Source organism: Ciona intestinalis, chromosome 8, assembly GCF_000224145.3.
Source record: "Ciona intestinalis chromosome 8, KH, whole genome shotgun sequence".
Taxonomy (NCBI): domain Eukaryota; kingdom Metazoa; phylum Chordata; class Ascidiacea; order Phlebobranchia; family Cionidae; genus Ciona; species Ciona intestinalis.
The window spans coordinates 5,621,377-5,636,114 of record NC_020173.2 but is presented as its reverse complement, the minus strand read 5'-3'; the positions used below and the strand labels follow the sequence as shown (position 1 = coordinate 5,636,114).

The following is a 14,738-nucleotide window of genomic DNA, read 5'->3' as shown; positions in this document are numbered from 1 at the left end:
CCTCCCCTCTTATTTTTTTCTGGCTGCGCCACTGAATATATATATAATATACAGTACGTCTGTAGGTGCCATGTCTAGAAACTTTTTGACATTTTTGATTTACTTTTATTATTGATATTGCTAAAATGCAGTTGTACTTATACTTGACAAAGATTAAGATACTGAGAACCTCATTGATTAATGCAGTATACCTTTAATGAAATAAAGTTGCAATTGCATGTATTGTTCTTTATAATTACCTTTACAAAGTTGGCATTAACAAAGTTGGCACTAGCAATGTTTATGTTTCAGTTCCAATGCTGTGGTGCAAACACTTACATTGACTGGGAAAATAATATTTACTTCAATTGTTCCTCCATAAGTTATGAAGCATGTTCAGTTCCTTACTCATGTTGTGTGCTACATGATAATGACAGTGTAAGTTAGTATTGATAACTGTAATGAGTGGCACAGCCAGAAAAAAAAATAAGGGGGGGGGGTTAATCAAAAAATTAAAAAAAAAGAAAGTTTTTTTTTAAATTAATTATATTTTTTAATTAAAATGAAGGTCGCGACCCCCTAAACCCCCCCTCCCTGGCTGCGCCACTAACTGTAATAAATTCTGTGAATCTGACCTCAATCTGGTGTTCTAGGACAGGGTGCTATAAGTGTATACACAAATGCACCTTCCATTTCATATAAATATTTTATTAGTTTAAGTATTGATAACTTGTAATAAATATAGCAAATCCAAGCTTGATCTGTTGTTGCTTATATTACAGGATTGTGTTTGTTTAATTTATTGATTATTTTTATTAAAATTTTATTTTGTTTTTTTCAGTCAGTATTGGACACTTTCTGTGGATTTGGAGTTTTAAAACAACAGGTATTAAAACAAACATTAAAAAGTATAAAAAATGATAATCACCTACAAAGTTACATAGCTTAATCGGGCACGGGGTGTATGAAACAGAACACCTGTGTTATAACGCCTGTTGTGCCCTGCTATGCGAGGATAAATAAGTTACATATACGTGGTAACTTGTAAGCGGGCACGAGGTGTATGAAACGGAACACCTGTGTTATAACACCTGTCGTTGCCCCGCCACTCGAGGATAAATAAGTTACTTTCATTTATTAATTCATTAGGAACTTGAAGCCAAAGAAACAATCTACACGACTGGATGTATTCATGCAATAACTGAGTGGATTCACCAACATTTGTTCTTACTTGCTGCACTTGGTATTGCAATGGTTGTGCCGCAGATTGTGGGTTAGTATTATATATATATATGTATATTTATACAAATAAAGAAAAGAAAATAATCATAAATGTAAATGACTCATTGTTTGTCTACTTGGTGTAGCAACCACACCTTTTTTCTTCCAAATATGTTTTTTATTTGGGCTGATTTAATATTCATAGAAACAGCATTAATAAATGTTTTTCTAGGAATATGCATTTCAAGAATCTTACTTCTGCAAATAAAAGACCAACAGTTCTACGCTGACCTTCGAGAAAAAGTTGAATCATTGCAACTAATGCAAGTTCATACTTAAGTTGCCTATTTTTCTGTGTTTGGGGTTAAATGTTTTGGTTAAGTGCCTTCTAGGTTGGTTTTGTGAAGTCAGAACTTCTAGGGCTATAAGTTAATTCATATATAGCAAAGTTAGCATTTCCTAAATAATCTTGTTAAAAAAAAAGTCCTGAGTAGGTAGTAGGTTTCAATTGTCATATAAGAATAGATTTAGTTATCAAATAGACATCATATATTATGTGTAAACAATTATGTAGTTGCTGTGTAGTTTATTAGTTTTGCTTGCTTCTTGTGTTTCGCCAACATTCTGTAATCTTATTTGTTCCTTTGCTTGCGAAAAGCACTTTCATACGCTGTCATTATAATGAATTGGTTGCACCACTTTTCACAGGTGTTTATATAAACAAGTTGTATTTTCCTTACTAAGAAGTTGTTTTTTAAAAACCTTTTGCACTGTAAATCGCACAAATGGTTCTATTATAAAGTAAGTCGTACAGGGTGTTTGGAAAGTAACTGTGCAATGTTAACAGCATATTTTGAGTCTATTCCAGGGAAGCAGGTAATTGGGGTGTTTAGAAACAAAACAAGAAGGGTCCAAGCCTGTATTGATGCTAGCGGGGGTCACTCCCAAAATCATTTATAATTGTCATTTTTATTTACCTCCTGGATTCTATACTGAAACATGTCTTAAAAATATATATAAGTGTACAGTGACTTTCCAAACACCTTATATTATCATGAATGTATTTCCCATTATTATGCAACAAAGACTTCATATATTGCATCATAAACTGTGAAACAAAGTCAACAATAACTATTGTGATGTCATTATAGTTTAACATAACACAATCTTTTTGCCAAATCATTAAAATTAAAATTGTTTATTATTTGCGCATCAATGTGCCTTATTAACTTGTAATATCTGCACTTGTGTTTCTGAAAATCTACTTTGTATGTTAACATGTTCCTTTTGCATGGCATGACAATTATGTGGCAAAGAACGGCAAACTTTGGTTTAAATATAGGATTTTTTTATTATAAATATGAGCTCTGGAAGTCACATAGTGATAATCAAATTGATAGAATAAGTGCAAGTTGGGTTATTGAAATCATTTTCCTGTGTACAATAACACCTGCTTACAAGTAATAGTTCCCACCCTACTGCTTATATGGTCCATGTATTATATACACCATTGTATGTATTCCATGTTATGCAGTTGTAAGTTTTGCTATATAAGTTGTATTATTTCATTTACTTGCTATATTTGTATTTACAATCGTGTACAAACATCACACTTAGCTGCCAAACGGAAAAAACAGCAGCACTCTTAATGACATAGGTTTTGTTGTTTAGTGCTTACATGATGTACCACGTTGCTTGTAGAATTAGCTGTTCATTAGTTTAGTATGAAGACACTGACAGTAATTTGGTTCATACATACATATACATATATGCAGTATCTAATTCTTTACTATAATTTGCTTTATTTTTTTGGATTTTTTTAAAAAACATGACCTAAACCTTTGCTTCTATAGAGTTAAGGTATTTAGTTTAAGTTTTGTAAATAATGGACAGTCAAGTGATCGGCACAATTTGTACAACCAGGAGGTAAGTGGTGGTTTCTTTATGTACAACTATGACATTTCTATATTCTATACTCTTTTAATTTATAACTTATGGGGAAATGAATCAACTATTAAATATTATTTACTTTTATATTTTTGTTGTTTTTTATTGTGGTTGTTTATCCTGTAACAACTATGGGTTATGCCTCTTTGGGTTGTAGAACTTATAATTAATATCAGAAAGCTTAAATATTTGTATGCAAATGCGCTAGTTGTGAAACACATTAACCCACACTGCAATAAAAATTCCTTGTTTTTTGAATTAACTTTCAAAATAAAGATCTTACATCAGTCGGTGTGATTATAATAAAAAGGCTCCTAAATAAAAACTCTTTCGCTTTGTTGCTAATCACCCCAACATTTCCTTCTAGAAGAACCTCCTAAGGAAAATTAAAAAATATAAAAACTACATCTGCTTCTAACAACCACTAACCATTTTCCTCCCAGACAACGAGATCGTATCCGCTCCTCCCTCCACCTCCTCCTACTCTTCTCCTCCCCTCTCATCCTCTCCTCCGTGCTGCTCCTCATCCTCGTAATTATTTACCATCTTCGTCCTTTCATCGTGGCACGTGGCTTCACGCAAACAACATGCACAGTGATGGGGACTGATGTGCTTCCCGTGCAAGTGAGCTGCAGCGCAGGCACAGATGCGTTCACTCCATGCGCAAGGGTGGGTTTAATATTATTATGTATAAAACCACATACAGTAAAGTAGACAGTGGCGCAGCCAGAAAAAAAAATAAGGGGGAAATTATTTGATTAAAATTTATTTAATAATTTTTTTTTAATTTATTAATTTTTTGGTTTAAAAGGGGGGGGGGGGTCGTGACCCCCTAACCTCCCCCCACTGGCTGTGCCACTAAAAGTAGGTGTCAGCTTTTTTCCATACCCAGAGTAGGCCGTAAGTTATTATAATTGTTTGGTGCAAGGGTTTGGTCTAATATTATTATTTCAAGGTTATTGTTTCTTTGATATTATTATGTATAAAATACACAGTAAATAAATAAACTTCCATGTTTTCTTCATGGATATCAATTGAATAGTACAACCCCTTTAAGTACATAACAGTCAAAAATCAAGTCCAACTAATTGTATAATAAAACCTAAATATTTTGCCCAAAATTTTTCTATATGTTATTGCATGTTATATCACTTATGTTAATATAAGTGTTATATTACTTCTTAATACTTATCCGTTGTACCTCCTGCTCCCTGTCAAGCCCAACCATATTTTATTAGATTCACGTTTCTTATTCAACGGGTGGAGAATCCACCACACGAGGGATACTGCTTGAGAACGAGCAAGCTTTGGTTAATTGTAACCCGGTATGTATAACTGTGTTTAGTACAGGGTGTTTGGAAAGTCACCGGGCACTGTTCTAATAATTCTTCATAGTACTTTCCCATTCGCACATATGATATCACAGAATTTTATATCTGCAGTCATATGATGTAGTTAAAAATACAGGGTGTACGAAAGTCACTTTGCACTGTTCTAATAATTTAAACAAAACCATTTTATTAAGCCTAAAGGAACAGCTGATTAAGCTGTTTAAAAACAAAATAAGAAGGGGCCATCCATTTGTGTAGTTGGTTTAGTAAAATTCTTTTCATTTCCTTCAGTGTTCGTACACGTTCGGAAAGTACGGCTTATTCCACCGGGGGGAGTTAGAGTGCGGTGGTTGGAAAGAAAATTTTGACCCAAATGTTTGCGTGGAGCTTTTTCTCAAAGAGTAAGTTATATATTATTTGATCAATTTTAACATAACTTATATAAATATTTAAAAAAATTGTTGTCAAAATAAGATTCAAGGCCAAATACAACTTAACTTACATAAACACCTGTGAAAAGTAATGCAATCAATTCAAGGTTATTAAATTTTTTTACTGTTGATCCCTTCTCTTCGTCCTTTAAATAACATGATCTGCGCTATTTTTGAAGACATAAAAAAAATTATGTTATGATCTATGTATATTAATTAAAAATTACTTAAAAAGTTGGCATTTCTTTTCCCCATAGATTCGGCAACAACAATTCAACCTACCCTTGTTACTTCAACCCACATAATGAAGAACAAGTTGTTCGACAACTTAATGTAGATGTTAACACAGTGAGCCACACACTTGCATGGCCTCTACTTGCATGTGTTGTATACGCACTATTGGCTGCATTCGTGTCCTATGATGCCAAACAAAGAAGGTAGGTTGCCATTTGATGGCTTGGCAGTGAGTATGAGGTGTATGGTGATATATGTGACGCACATGGTGTATAAGAAGACACCTGTGTTATAACTTGGCAGTGAGCATGGGGTTTGTTTATGAATGCACTGTATGTTTCTGGTGTACACTATTTGTGTCTGGTGTATAAAAACACTTATGTTTCAGCTTAACAGTGAGCATAAGGTGTATGAATACACCATGTGTGTCTGGTGTATAAGAAGACACCCATGTTATAACTCGACAGTGAGCATGAGGTATATGAATAAACCATATCAATCTATCAGTATACATGGTGTACTAACATTCCATTCATAAATTATAGATTACGGGAAAAATCGTTAAAGAAAGTGAAGCAGAGCACGAGAAGTCACTTGTATTTGAGCAGCAGTTACAAAAAGAAGAGATTGAGTATTTCCCTTGGTGTAAAACCACCAAAAGATGGGCCAAGGATTAATGGTATGTAGGTTTATGGAAGAAAAAGTGTGGTTGTTACACCTAGCAGACAAAAAACGAACTATTTATGTTTAACTAAGAAACAAAGTGTTCGTAAAAACACAACTTTTTAATGTAATGTAGGGCTCTGTAATGTTGCAAACGTTGCATTAAAATGACTTGTTTAGGGTATGTTATGTCTGTTAATTTATCCACACACTACAATAGCTTCAGCAACTCAACTGTGGGCATGGGAGTGGCAACCATGGATAAGTCACTCTACGAGGATATAAATGACCAAACCATCCAAAAGTCATGTCTGCTTATCCACACACTGCAATAGCTTCAGCAACTTGACGGTGTAACCAATAACCATATATAAGTCATTCAATCCATTTCTTCCACAGTAAACGCACACAACATAGAAATACAATCGAAACGAATCAGTGTGAGTGTACCGGCTCATTTGCATAACATGACCTCTGACCTTTCACCTACTATGGATGACCCTGTGGTTTATGATGGTAAGTTAACTACTTGGTAGTTCTATATACCATTATTTGGTATATCTTATACACCGTTATTTTGTAGATTTTATAGCTCTATTTAGATCTAAATACCATTATTTGGAAGTTTAATATACCATTATTTGGTAGACCTATAGAGCATTATTCAGACCGAAATACTATTATTTGTTCATTCTATATACCGTTGCTTGGTATATCTATATATCATTATTTGGTACATCTTTATGGCATTTTTTGGATTTAAATACCATTATTTAGTAGTTCTATATACCATAATTTGGTAGTTCTATATACTCTTAGTATTATTTGTATTTAATAACTTGGCTTATTTTGGTTATCAAACACCAAGTATTTAGTAGTATAGCATGGATTAATTAAAATGCTCCAGATTGTACATGTTTTCAAATCATTCCATGTAAAACCTTAGATTTTTTACTACACTGTGTATAACAAGAAGATAATGCATTAAAAGCTTGATGGCGCTTTCTTTGTTCAAATTTCCCCACAAAATAGTAACCCACAAAGTTCTGTAGTAACTCATAAGCAGGCACAGAGTGTATGAAACACAACACCCTTGTTCTAACTTAGATAGTTGTCCTGAATAAATGAGCAATGTTAATAATATATTTAGACCCATATATGCAGTATGTTTGCATATATACAAAGACACTTTACTTATAAATTTAATATTTAGTCATATGCATATATACTTAGATAGTAGATAAATATGCATTATATTAACAATGCCAATATCACCACAGATATATTGCTGGAGGTTCCATGTGGATTGGATGAAGACTTTGATATGAGACATTTAGATCTTGCAGTTTCCGAATACAACATTGACAGTTTAACTGCAAACACATCATACTTTAACACACCCCTTGAGGATTCAATGCACTTTAACACACCCCTCCAAGGCGCACATAACAACCCTGTATTCTACAACACGCTACCACTACAATGCATCCAAGAACATAGAACGGATAACAGATCTCGGTCGCATGACTTCATCGGGTTAGATGATGATGTTTATAATGGTATCCTAGCATCTACTCCTGCTCCTCAAGATGCAATCTCCGTGACCAACAGCACAATGATCTCAGAGCAAGACATTGACCTTTATTACACTCTGTCTTCAAACTGTCGGCAAAATTCTTCAGTGATTCTCAATCATTCAAACAGGTCTGAAACCACTGTGTGATCACAATCAATTGTGTTGCTAACAATCACTTTGTTATTTACTCACAATAAGATAATGTTTCAAACTAAAGTATTTAAACCTCATATTTTTACTGCACTGTTTATTTTAAGTTTCCTAAATTCTAGGACCATTGGCGTGCCACATAGGATTTTACATCATATTTTGTTACAATTAAAAGTAACATTGTGGAAAAACTCCAATTGGGAAATGCATGGTTTGTAACTTTACAAGTGTTTTAAACCATTGCATTTAGGCCTCTGATTCTCTTACTGCACTGTGTATTTTAAGTTTTCCAAATTCTACGCCCAATGGCATGCCACATAGAATTTCGAGTTTTCTGCATAGTTTTGAGGCTACTTCATTTCGGTTGTAACAGGGGTGTGGACACCCTACCCTGCCACCCCAGGTTCGGTGCCTATATTGTATGTTTCAAATCACACCTTCCATGTTTTATTTACCCACAAACTACCAACTTACTGTGTTATATTTTACCTCTTCATTTTCTAACAAACAAGTCAATTGCACACATTTTTATTTTTATCGTTTTAGCCAAAATAAACAATATTGAAAACATGGCTGAGTGGCACCAACGTGTGGGGGTGGGTTGTGGGAATTATAAAAGAAGAAACATCTTGGGTTCTGGGTCATGCTGCAGGGTGGGATTTTGATAAAAGGCTCTGAAAAGAAAAACATCAGTTTTGTTTGATGCAATTAGATCTGTACCTTCTATTTCACAACTGCCTACAGGCAAGTAGAAAAAATAATTTGTTCTATAAATCTAATGAAGATATTGGCTTTTATATAAAGTAATCATTCATTCCAGGCTTTTGTAACAACAGTTTATAAATGCGGCAATCTTGGATTAAATTGTAGGACGCATGGCGGGTCACTCTGTGGGACCTTACCCATATAGAACAGAATAAAAATATGAATCCAGTGATAATAAAGCCTCACCAACAATAATAGTCCTATAAAGATGTATGTGTTATATTAACCACACAGGTGTATGTGATATCACCTCTTTAGCATTATTCACACATTTCTTGAAGGTTTCCATATGTTCACTACAATCGAGCAATCTTCCTGGGTTATTTTTGTAACATTCAATCAAATCCTCTTGAAATGTTTGGCAAACTGGGACTAAATGAGGTTTTCTGTTAAAAAAGGAAACTTGCGTTAGTTGATGATTAATTTTAGTTCTGACGATTGGTTAAATGGGGAGCAAGTTATGTGACCTAAAATAAAACTACATTTGGATAATTGTGAAGCATAAAGTAAAATGATTTGTATAAGCTTTTGATCTTCGCCAATATGCTTTTCTGAAGCATTAGTAGAAATTTAATCACTTTTAAATTTGTTGGGATGGGAGGGAAAAAGTAAACGTAACAAAAAATGTAACTATATTCAAAAAATTTTAACATAGTCACCTAAACTTCTTTTCTGCTTCATCAGCAGCGTTTTGAAATTCTTCCAATGACAATTCATAAAACTTTTGATGCTAAAAAAAACAGTTAAGAATTCTTAAGTAACATTTTTAAATAAAGGGCACCTACTTTTGAGATAAAATGAAACAATTTCAAATTACTGTTTCAAATTCAATAATAAATAAAACTCATGCGATAAATTTAACATCCTGTTTACTTTATAACTTGAAAAATTTCACCTTTTCTTTTTCTTTTTGTAAATCGTTTTGAAACTTTTCAGCAAGCGCTGTCATTTGTTTTTCTCGTTCATCGAGAAGTATTTGACACTCGTGGGCAAGTTTTGCTGAGTCATCCGCATTTTTTGGTGAGTCACCAGCCTGTTAAAATTGGACTGTGAGTTTAGATGATGATTTGGCAAACAAGTTAAATTGAATATCAGGCACCAGTAAAGAATTCTCTGGTACGAAACAGATTAGGTTGGTGGAAAGTGCTAGAGGTTGGTAGTTAGTTAGAAGATTATTTACCAACAGCAGCCACGAATTAACAAAACCAACGAGATGTAACGAATTCTAAAAGGCGAAAAAATACGTGTTCCAATATTACATATTATTGTTTATAGCTACTTACACTTCGGTTTGATTCAGTTTTATTCGATAGCTTTCTCACAAGGGCAGGAGAAAGCTGAAAAATAACCCAAAATATTACTTTTATTTTACAAATTGGTAAAACACAAATATACCTTTATACCATCAGCAGTTTGGACGAATTTTTCGCCATCTTTTTCTAAGGTGACTTCATGACTGTCAGAATTGCCCATTTTTACTACAAACGGTCATGTGAGATTGTTTTTAATTAATATAAATGTTTATTTTAATAAACACGACCTCTGTTATATTTTGTCCTATCTCTGACTTCTCATGCGTAACAGTGTAGTTATTCAAGCGTACCGTAAAAGATTTTTATTTTTTGGGGACAAATTAAAAAGTAGTAAATGTATTATAGATTTTTTGCAAAGCAGTTTATTCTACATTTTAAATACTTCTAAAATAAGTAGTTTTTACAAAATTTTACTTTTTCGTCGACAGCTTGAATTACAAGTTAATCACTTTGCCGTTCTTATGTTGCCAGGTGTTTCTATTTGCACAAGAAACAACTGCAACAGTTTCATAATTTAACGATTATTACTCTTTTTAAACAGAAAATGTCGTTAAAGTATAATTAATAAAGAATAAACATTTAAATGGGCATTTTATTTAGTTTTTAATTCTTTTTAGGTACTTTTCTTGCAAAAAATTCAAGTGGTTTTCGAGTGGTTTTTGATTAGGTAAACACTGAAACACTTACAATATTTTGATAATGTTATTGATTTGTAAAACGGTCACCGGGGTTTAGTTGTTTAGGGAATTAGAACGTGCAGCTGTTAAGCAAAGTGCGACCATGTGCGTAGCTATAACTGTAAGACTTTTGCGTTGTTACAAATAAAATGAGTGAGTATCTTTTTGCGTGGTCTTTAATCGCAGAAAATGCAAAAACAAATTTTGCGTTGCGTCAAATTTGGATTTTATTGCTATCATTCTTGGACTAATAATATAAGATAAGCTATTCGCACATTGCATTATAATACATGCAGAGAACAAAATTTATTCGTTTTGTATTTTAAAATTTCAGGTGTAAAAATTTATAATGTTAAATAATAATTTGTTTGTGTTTTAAAAATCTGTGAAGAATTAGCATCAAGCATGAATATTGGGTAAACCATTTAAATATGTTGTGTCTAGTATAGACAGTATTAATTACTGTTATTGGACATTTTTTTCGAGAGGGCCTACATCATAAAGAATCATTAATCGTCCCCTTACGCTTTTTAATAACCGTTAACCTAAGCATAACCACGAACCCATGTAATCACTAACCCTTAAAACTACTAACCTTTAACTCTTTCATCAGCCTAATATGTAACGTACTGGAAGATTCTTCAATAGTGCCCTGTTCTCTTCTGTATCTTTATTTATCCTTTTATAACAACATTGTGCATGTAGGTTTACATAGTAAAGCGCGGTTTTAATAAAAAACAATTCTTATATTACAGAGATGGACTTACCATTCAAACCCGTTCTATTGGAGGTAAACCCACAAAGGGGATTTTCCTTTTACCTCAACCTGACGATAAAACAAAGAAAACCAACATTAAGCAAAGAAATCGTGGGTTTCCAAGAGATAGAGGCACAAACAATGAAAAAGCTAAAAGTAAAGTCAAAATTAATGTCCCAAGGCCAAGGGCAAAACCAACTAAACCCGATGATGATATTCTGTTTCTGAATGACAGGGAAAAAGTTGATGTTTCTGTGAGAAAAACTACAGAGCCCCGAACAAAGGTCGAAAATCAAAATATCAATTCTAAAAATACAAAATTTGAGAAGCCAAAGCAAGAAGCTGCAAAACAGAAACCTCTGGTGCCGAGAAATCGGGTGTGGAATCAAAATTCATCGAATAATAGAAGCAGAAATGTGACCAAAACACCAACGGAAGAAATTAAAGTTGACACTGCATTTGTTACTTTGACACAAGATCAATTGAACACAATTTTAAGTTTGGTGAAAACAAAGCAAGATATTGATGTTGCTGAGATTGTGAACAAGAAATCAAAACCTGAAGGAGAGAAAAAAGAAGAAGGGAAAGAAGAGAATGAAGGAAAGGAAGAAGGTTTGAAAACCTGTTTTTTTACACTGTTTACTCTAGAAATCGAAACTGTTTACAAAAAAATAGTAAAACATAGATCATTTTTGCTGTTGTTGTCTTTAACATGTGTATGTTATTACTGTTAAATAATACACACAACCTCACAGTGCAAAAATTGACCACTTGCCAGTTTAACAAAGTTTATTAACCTATATATAACCAATAATATGCTTGTAGATGGCATCCATAACGAACCAACTGTGGTCCCTGGACTTGATACTGGAGATAGTGGTAGTAATGCTGGTGGTGACGAACACATTGGGGGTTTATTAAAGGATGGAAAGCCAAAAAGTAGAAGTAACTCGGCTAAGTCTAATAAAGGTAAGCTTTAGTTTGATCTGGCAATGTTAAATTTGGTCAAAAATGCTAAATTTGAGGTTTTAAGGAGCATTTTTTACCGATCAGTAAAATAGTGTGGTGGCATAGAGTGGGGTAAGAGGCCCGTGACCGATATAAAGACTTTGTAGTCATAAGCATAAATAATGGTGCATGTTACATAGACTAGCTATGCTTTATAGTTGCTCAATGCCCATATATTAATACTGAACACATTTATAAAAGAAACACTAAAACACTGATATTTGTACTAAGTACCTTTAAATTTTTAAACTTCATTTAAAATTTTTTTTAGAAGTTAAAGCAGATGATACGAAGGCGACACCGAGGAACAAAATGTTCGACACACTAGGTGGGGTTGGGAGCAGGGAGCGCGACAAAGATATTCTCGAACAACGACGACAACAATGGATCAAAGATTTGAACGAACAAGTCAATAAGAAGAAACAAATATCCTCTTATTCGGTTCGTATGTTAAATATAATGTTTTTCTGTTAAAAGTTTTAAATATTATAATTTTCTGTTAAAATTTTAATCTGTTTGTTGTAGGGAGAGCAATAAAGTATTTTATTATTGATTGAATAATACCTGGAATCTTTAAGATTGAATAACAGTTTTCTGACATGTTTTGCATTAATTCAATGTAATATAAAACCTTTCCCATGTCATAGAAAAGAAGCAACTGCCTGAGTGCAACCATTGCTATTGTAGCAATAAATGCTAAACAGACATTCTAATAATTTTAATATTTATGGATATGGTAGATACATCAAACTGATGGCTTATATTATAATTGTTATTTTATGATCGTGGTTGTAAAGGTAGCGATTGTAAATCACCCATTTTTGTTTTATAAATGATATCTTTTTTAGTCGATCGGAACAAAGAAAAAGGAAGAAAAGCCAGAGAAACCGCCACCAGAGGGAAACAAGGCGAAAACAAGCGAAAAGAGTTCTTCAGCCCCGCCGTCTGCTAAGGGTGAAATTAATGTTGTTTTATAAGCTGTATCTATTTTTCTACATGTATCTCTATTGTTGTATTGCTATGTGCTGTGTATTCTGTCACTGTGTATCATATATCTACATAATGTGTCTCCTTATGTAAGTAGAAACAATATAGGTGTTGTATAAGAAAAAGATTTAAATAGATCCACTGGCAATGCAATGTTACATTTGCCATACAACAGGACCCTATAGTCATGTGTGGATTTATTCATTTAACACCTAAAAGTATTAAGACTTGAATTTTAAATTTGCAGCGAAACCAAAAAAAGCCACCATAGACATGAATCAGATAAATGAAGATCTTCCTTCGGCGATGAGGTCATCATTCTTCCTTGGTGAGGCTGCTCCCAGGGATCATGCGTTCTCTGCTAAGAAGAAACAGCAACAGCAAAGGTGGGAGAGACTGACGATGCCATTTAGGCGGAATATATATCTTTTATTATACAATTTGTTGGTTTTAATTTTTGTCTGTTACGTTTCTCCAACACCAGATTCTTAAAGGTGGGAGATTGCTTCTGAAATTAAAACAATTCTGACTAAAACACTTATAATTTCATGTTAAAAGTATCAATCTTTGCACAAATTCAATTACAAACCATGTAATTTGATTCATTTAACTTGTAAAGGCTACCCACTTTTATCCAAAACAGGTATATTTAGTCAAAATGTCTTTAAAACATTTTTATCTATACTAATACATATGGTTAGGTAATAGTTTTTAAAGTTCAATTTAAACCCCACCCTGTATTCATGCTTACCACCATAACTGTTGTATTTACACGCCATGTTTGATCTCTATGTTAGTAATGGTCCATGAAAAACATTTGATTGCCAATGTTTGTAAGTGGGATATATTTAGAATTTGGGGAATTTAGTTTAAAACCACAATTGTATCTAAATATTTGTTTTATTCACTTAAATTATTTGTATATTTTATTGACAAAAACCTAGCTTTGTTTAACTTTAATAGTATATGTAGTATTATTTTAGAATTTTATTGAACTTTTTCATGTAATTTTGAAGACTAAAAGTATTTTTGTTTATTTTCAAACATATTAAAACACTCAGCCTGTGCGTGTACTCTTCTAAACCTCTGCCAGTTGCCACTGAATAGAATTGACTGTAACATTATCTTTGCTCCACCCAGATGGAGGGAGGAATTAGATAAACAACTGTTGGAACAAAAGGAGCAACAAGCTGTGAGGAAAATGAGACATGATGAGGGGGAATCCCCTGAGGAGGGAATGTGGGCAAGACACTTCGATACAATGAAACCGACCACAGACAGGTGCGTGCTGATTAAGTGGGTCCCCTGGTCCTGGTGTTTCTTAACCTTTTATGATTTGTGGCCACTACTACTAGTGTGCTGACAGGTGCGCACTTGTACTGGCTGTATGGTGTTTCTCAACCCTTCATGGTCTGTGGGTACCAGAGTGCTAAATCCCAATTAAATTCCATTTTCGATGGTTTGTGGCTTTTTGTTCTTGTTTACTGACTTCTGGAGTTTCTCAACCTTTCATGGTTTGTCGCTGCCTTATAAAGACACTTAACACCCCCAAAATAACATGACCAATATTTGTTTGAACTAATTTGAGACTGTTATTTTATCACCACTTTGCAGCAATTGGCTTCCAAAAGCAAACAAAGCTATGAGCAGAGAGCTGTTTGCGCCCAAGTAATAACATAATTGAGCACGGTAGTGGTCA

The 14,738-nt window shown here is 33.6% G+C and overlaps 4 protein-coding genes across 6 annotated transcripts; 3 read left to right on the top strand and 1 right to left on the bottom strand.

The window, feature by feature from the left end:
• Positions 1 to 261: 261 nt before the first annotated feature.
• On the top strand, positions 262 to 1,870 carry LOC113474467 (tetraspanin-33-like). Its single transcript, XM_026835684.1, has 4 exons — positions 262 to 417; positions 821 to 865; positions 1,129 to 1,252; positions 1,433 to 1,870. Exons 1-4 carry the CDS (start codon positions 277 to 279, stop codon positions 1,537 to 1,539), a joined length of 417 nt encoding a protein of 138 aa, XP_026691485.1. The 5' UTR covers positions 262 to 276; the 3' UTR covers positions 1,540 to 1,870.
• A 104-nt stretch (positions 1,871 to 1,974) lies between these two features.
• On the top strand, positions 1,975 to 8,102 carry LOC100178028. Its single transcript, XM_026835683.1, has 8 exons — positions 1,975 to 3,126; positions 3,591 to 3,816; positions 4,386 to 4,472; positions 4,770 to 4,879; positions 5,167 to 5,346; positions 5,689 to 5,822; positions 6,206 to 6,322; positions 7,087 to 8,102. Exons 1-8 carry the CDS (start codon positions 3,086 to 3,088, stop codon positions 7,527 to 7,529), a joined length of 1,338 nt encoding a protein of 445 aa, XP_026691484.1. The 5' UTR covers positions 1,975 to 3,085; the 3' UTR covers positions 7,530 to 8,102.
• Positions 8,045 to 9,900, bottom strand: LOC100175710 (MICOS complex subunit MIC19). Its single transcript, XM_002124620.4, has 6 exons — positions 9,693 to 9,900; positions 9,581 to 9,634; positions 9,193 to 9,330; positions 8,957 to 9,027; positions 8,548 to 8,683; positions 8,045 to 8,206 (listed from the first exon to the last, which is right to left on the bottom strand). The coding sequence occupies exons 1-6, from the start codon at positions 9,768 to 9,770 to the stop codon at positions 8,174 to 8,176; spliced, it is 510 nt and encodes a 169-aa protein (XP_002124656.1). The 5' UTR covers positions 9,771 to 9,900; the 3' UTR covers positions 8,045 to 8,173.
• A 687-nt stretch (positions 9,901 to 10,587) lies between these two features.
• Positions 10,588 to 14,593, top strand: LOC100185908 (coiled-coil domain-containing protein 66). Of its 3 annotated transcripts, none has more exons than XM_018812920.2 (8): positions 10,588 to 10,703; positions 11,043 to 11,656; positions 11,870 to 12,013; positions 12,327 to 12,493; positions 12,901 to 13,006; positions 13,287 to 13,425; positions 14,180 to 14,320; positions 14,395 to 14,593. In XM_018812920.2, exons 1-8 carry the CDS (start codon positions 10,693 to 10,695, stop codon positions 14,525 to 14,527), a joined length of 1,455 nt encoding a protein of 484 aa, XP_018668465.1. In that variant the 5' UTR covers positions 10,588 to 10,692; the 3' UTR covers positions 14,528 to 14,593. The 3 variants fall into 3 exon arrangements, with proteins under 3 accessions (XP_018668465.1, XP_026691482.1, XP_018668464.1); XM_026835681.1 differs by having other exon boundaries at positions 12,324 to 12,493; positions 14,406 to 14,593; XM_018812919.2 differs by having other exon boundaries at positions 12,324 to 12,493.
• Positions 14,594 to 14,738: the final 145 nt, after the last annotated feature.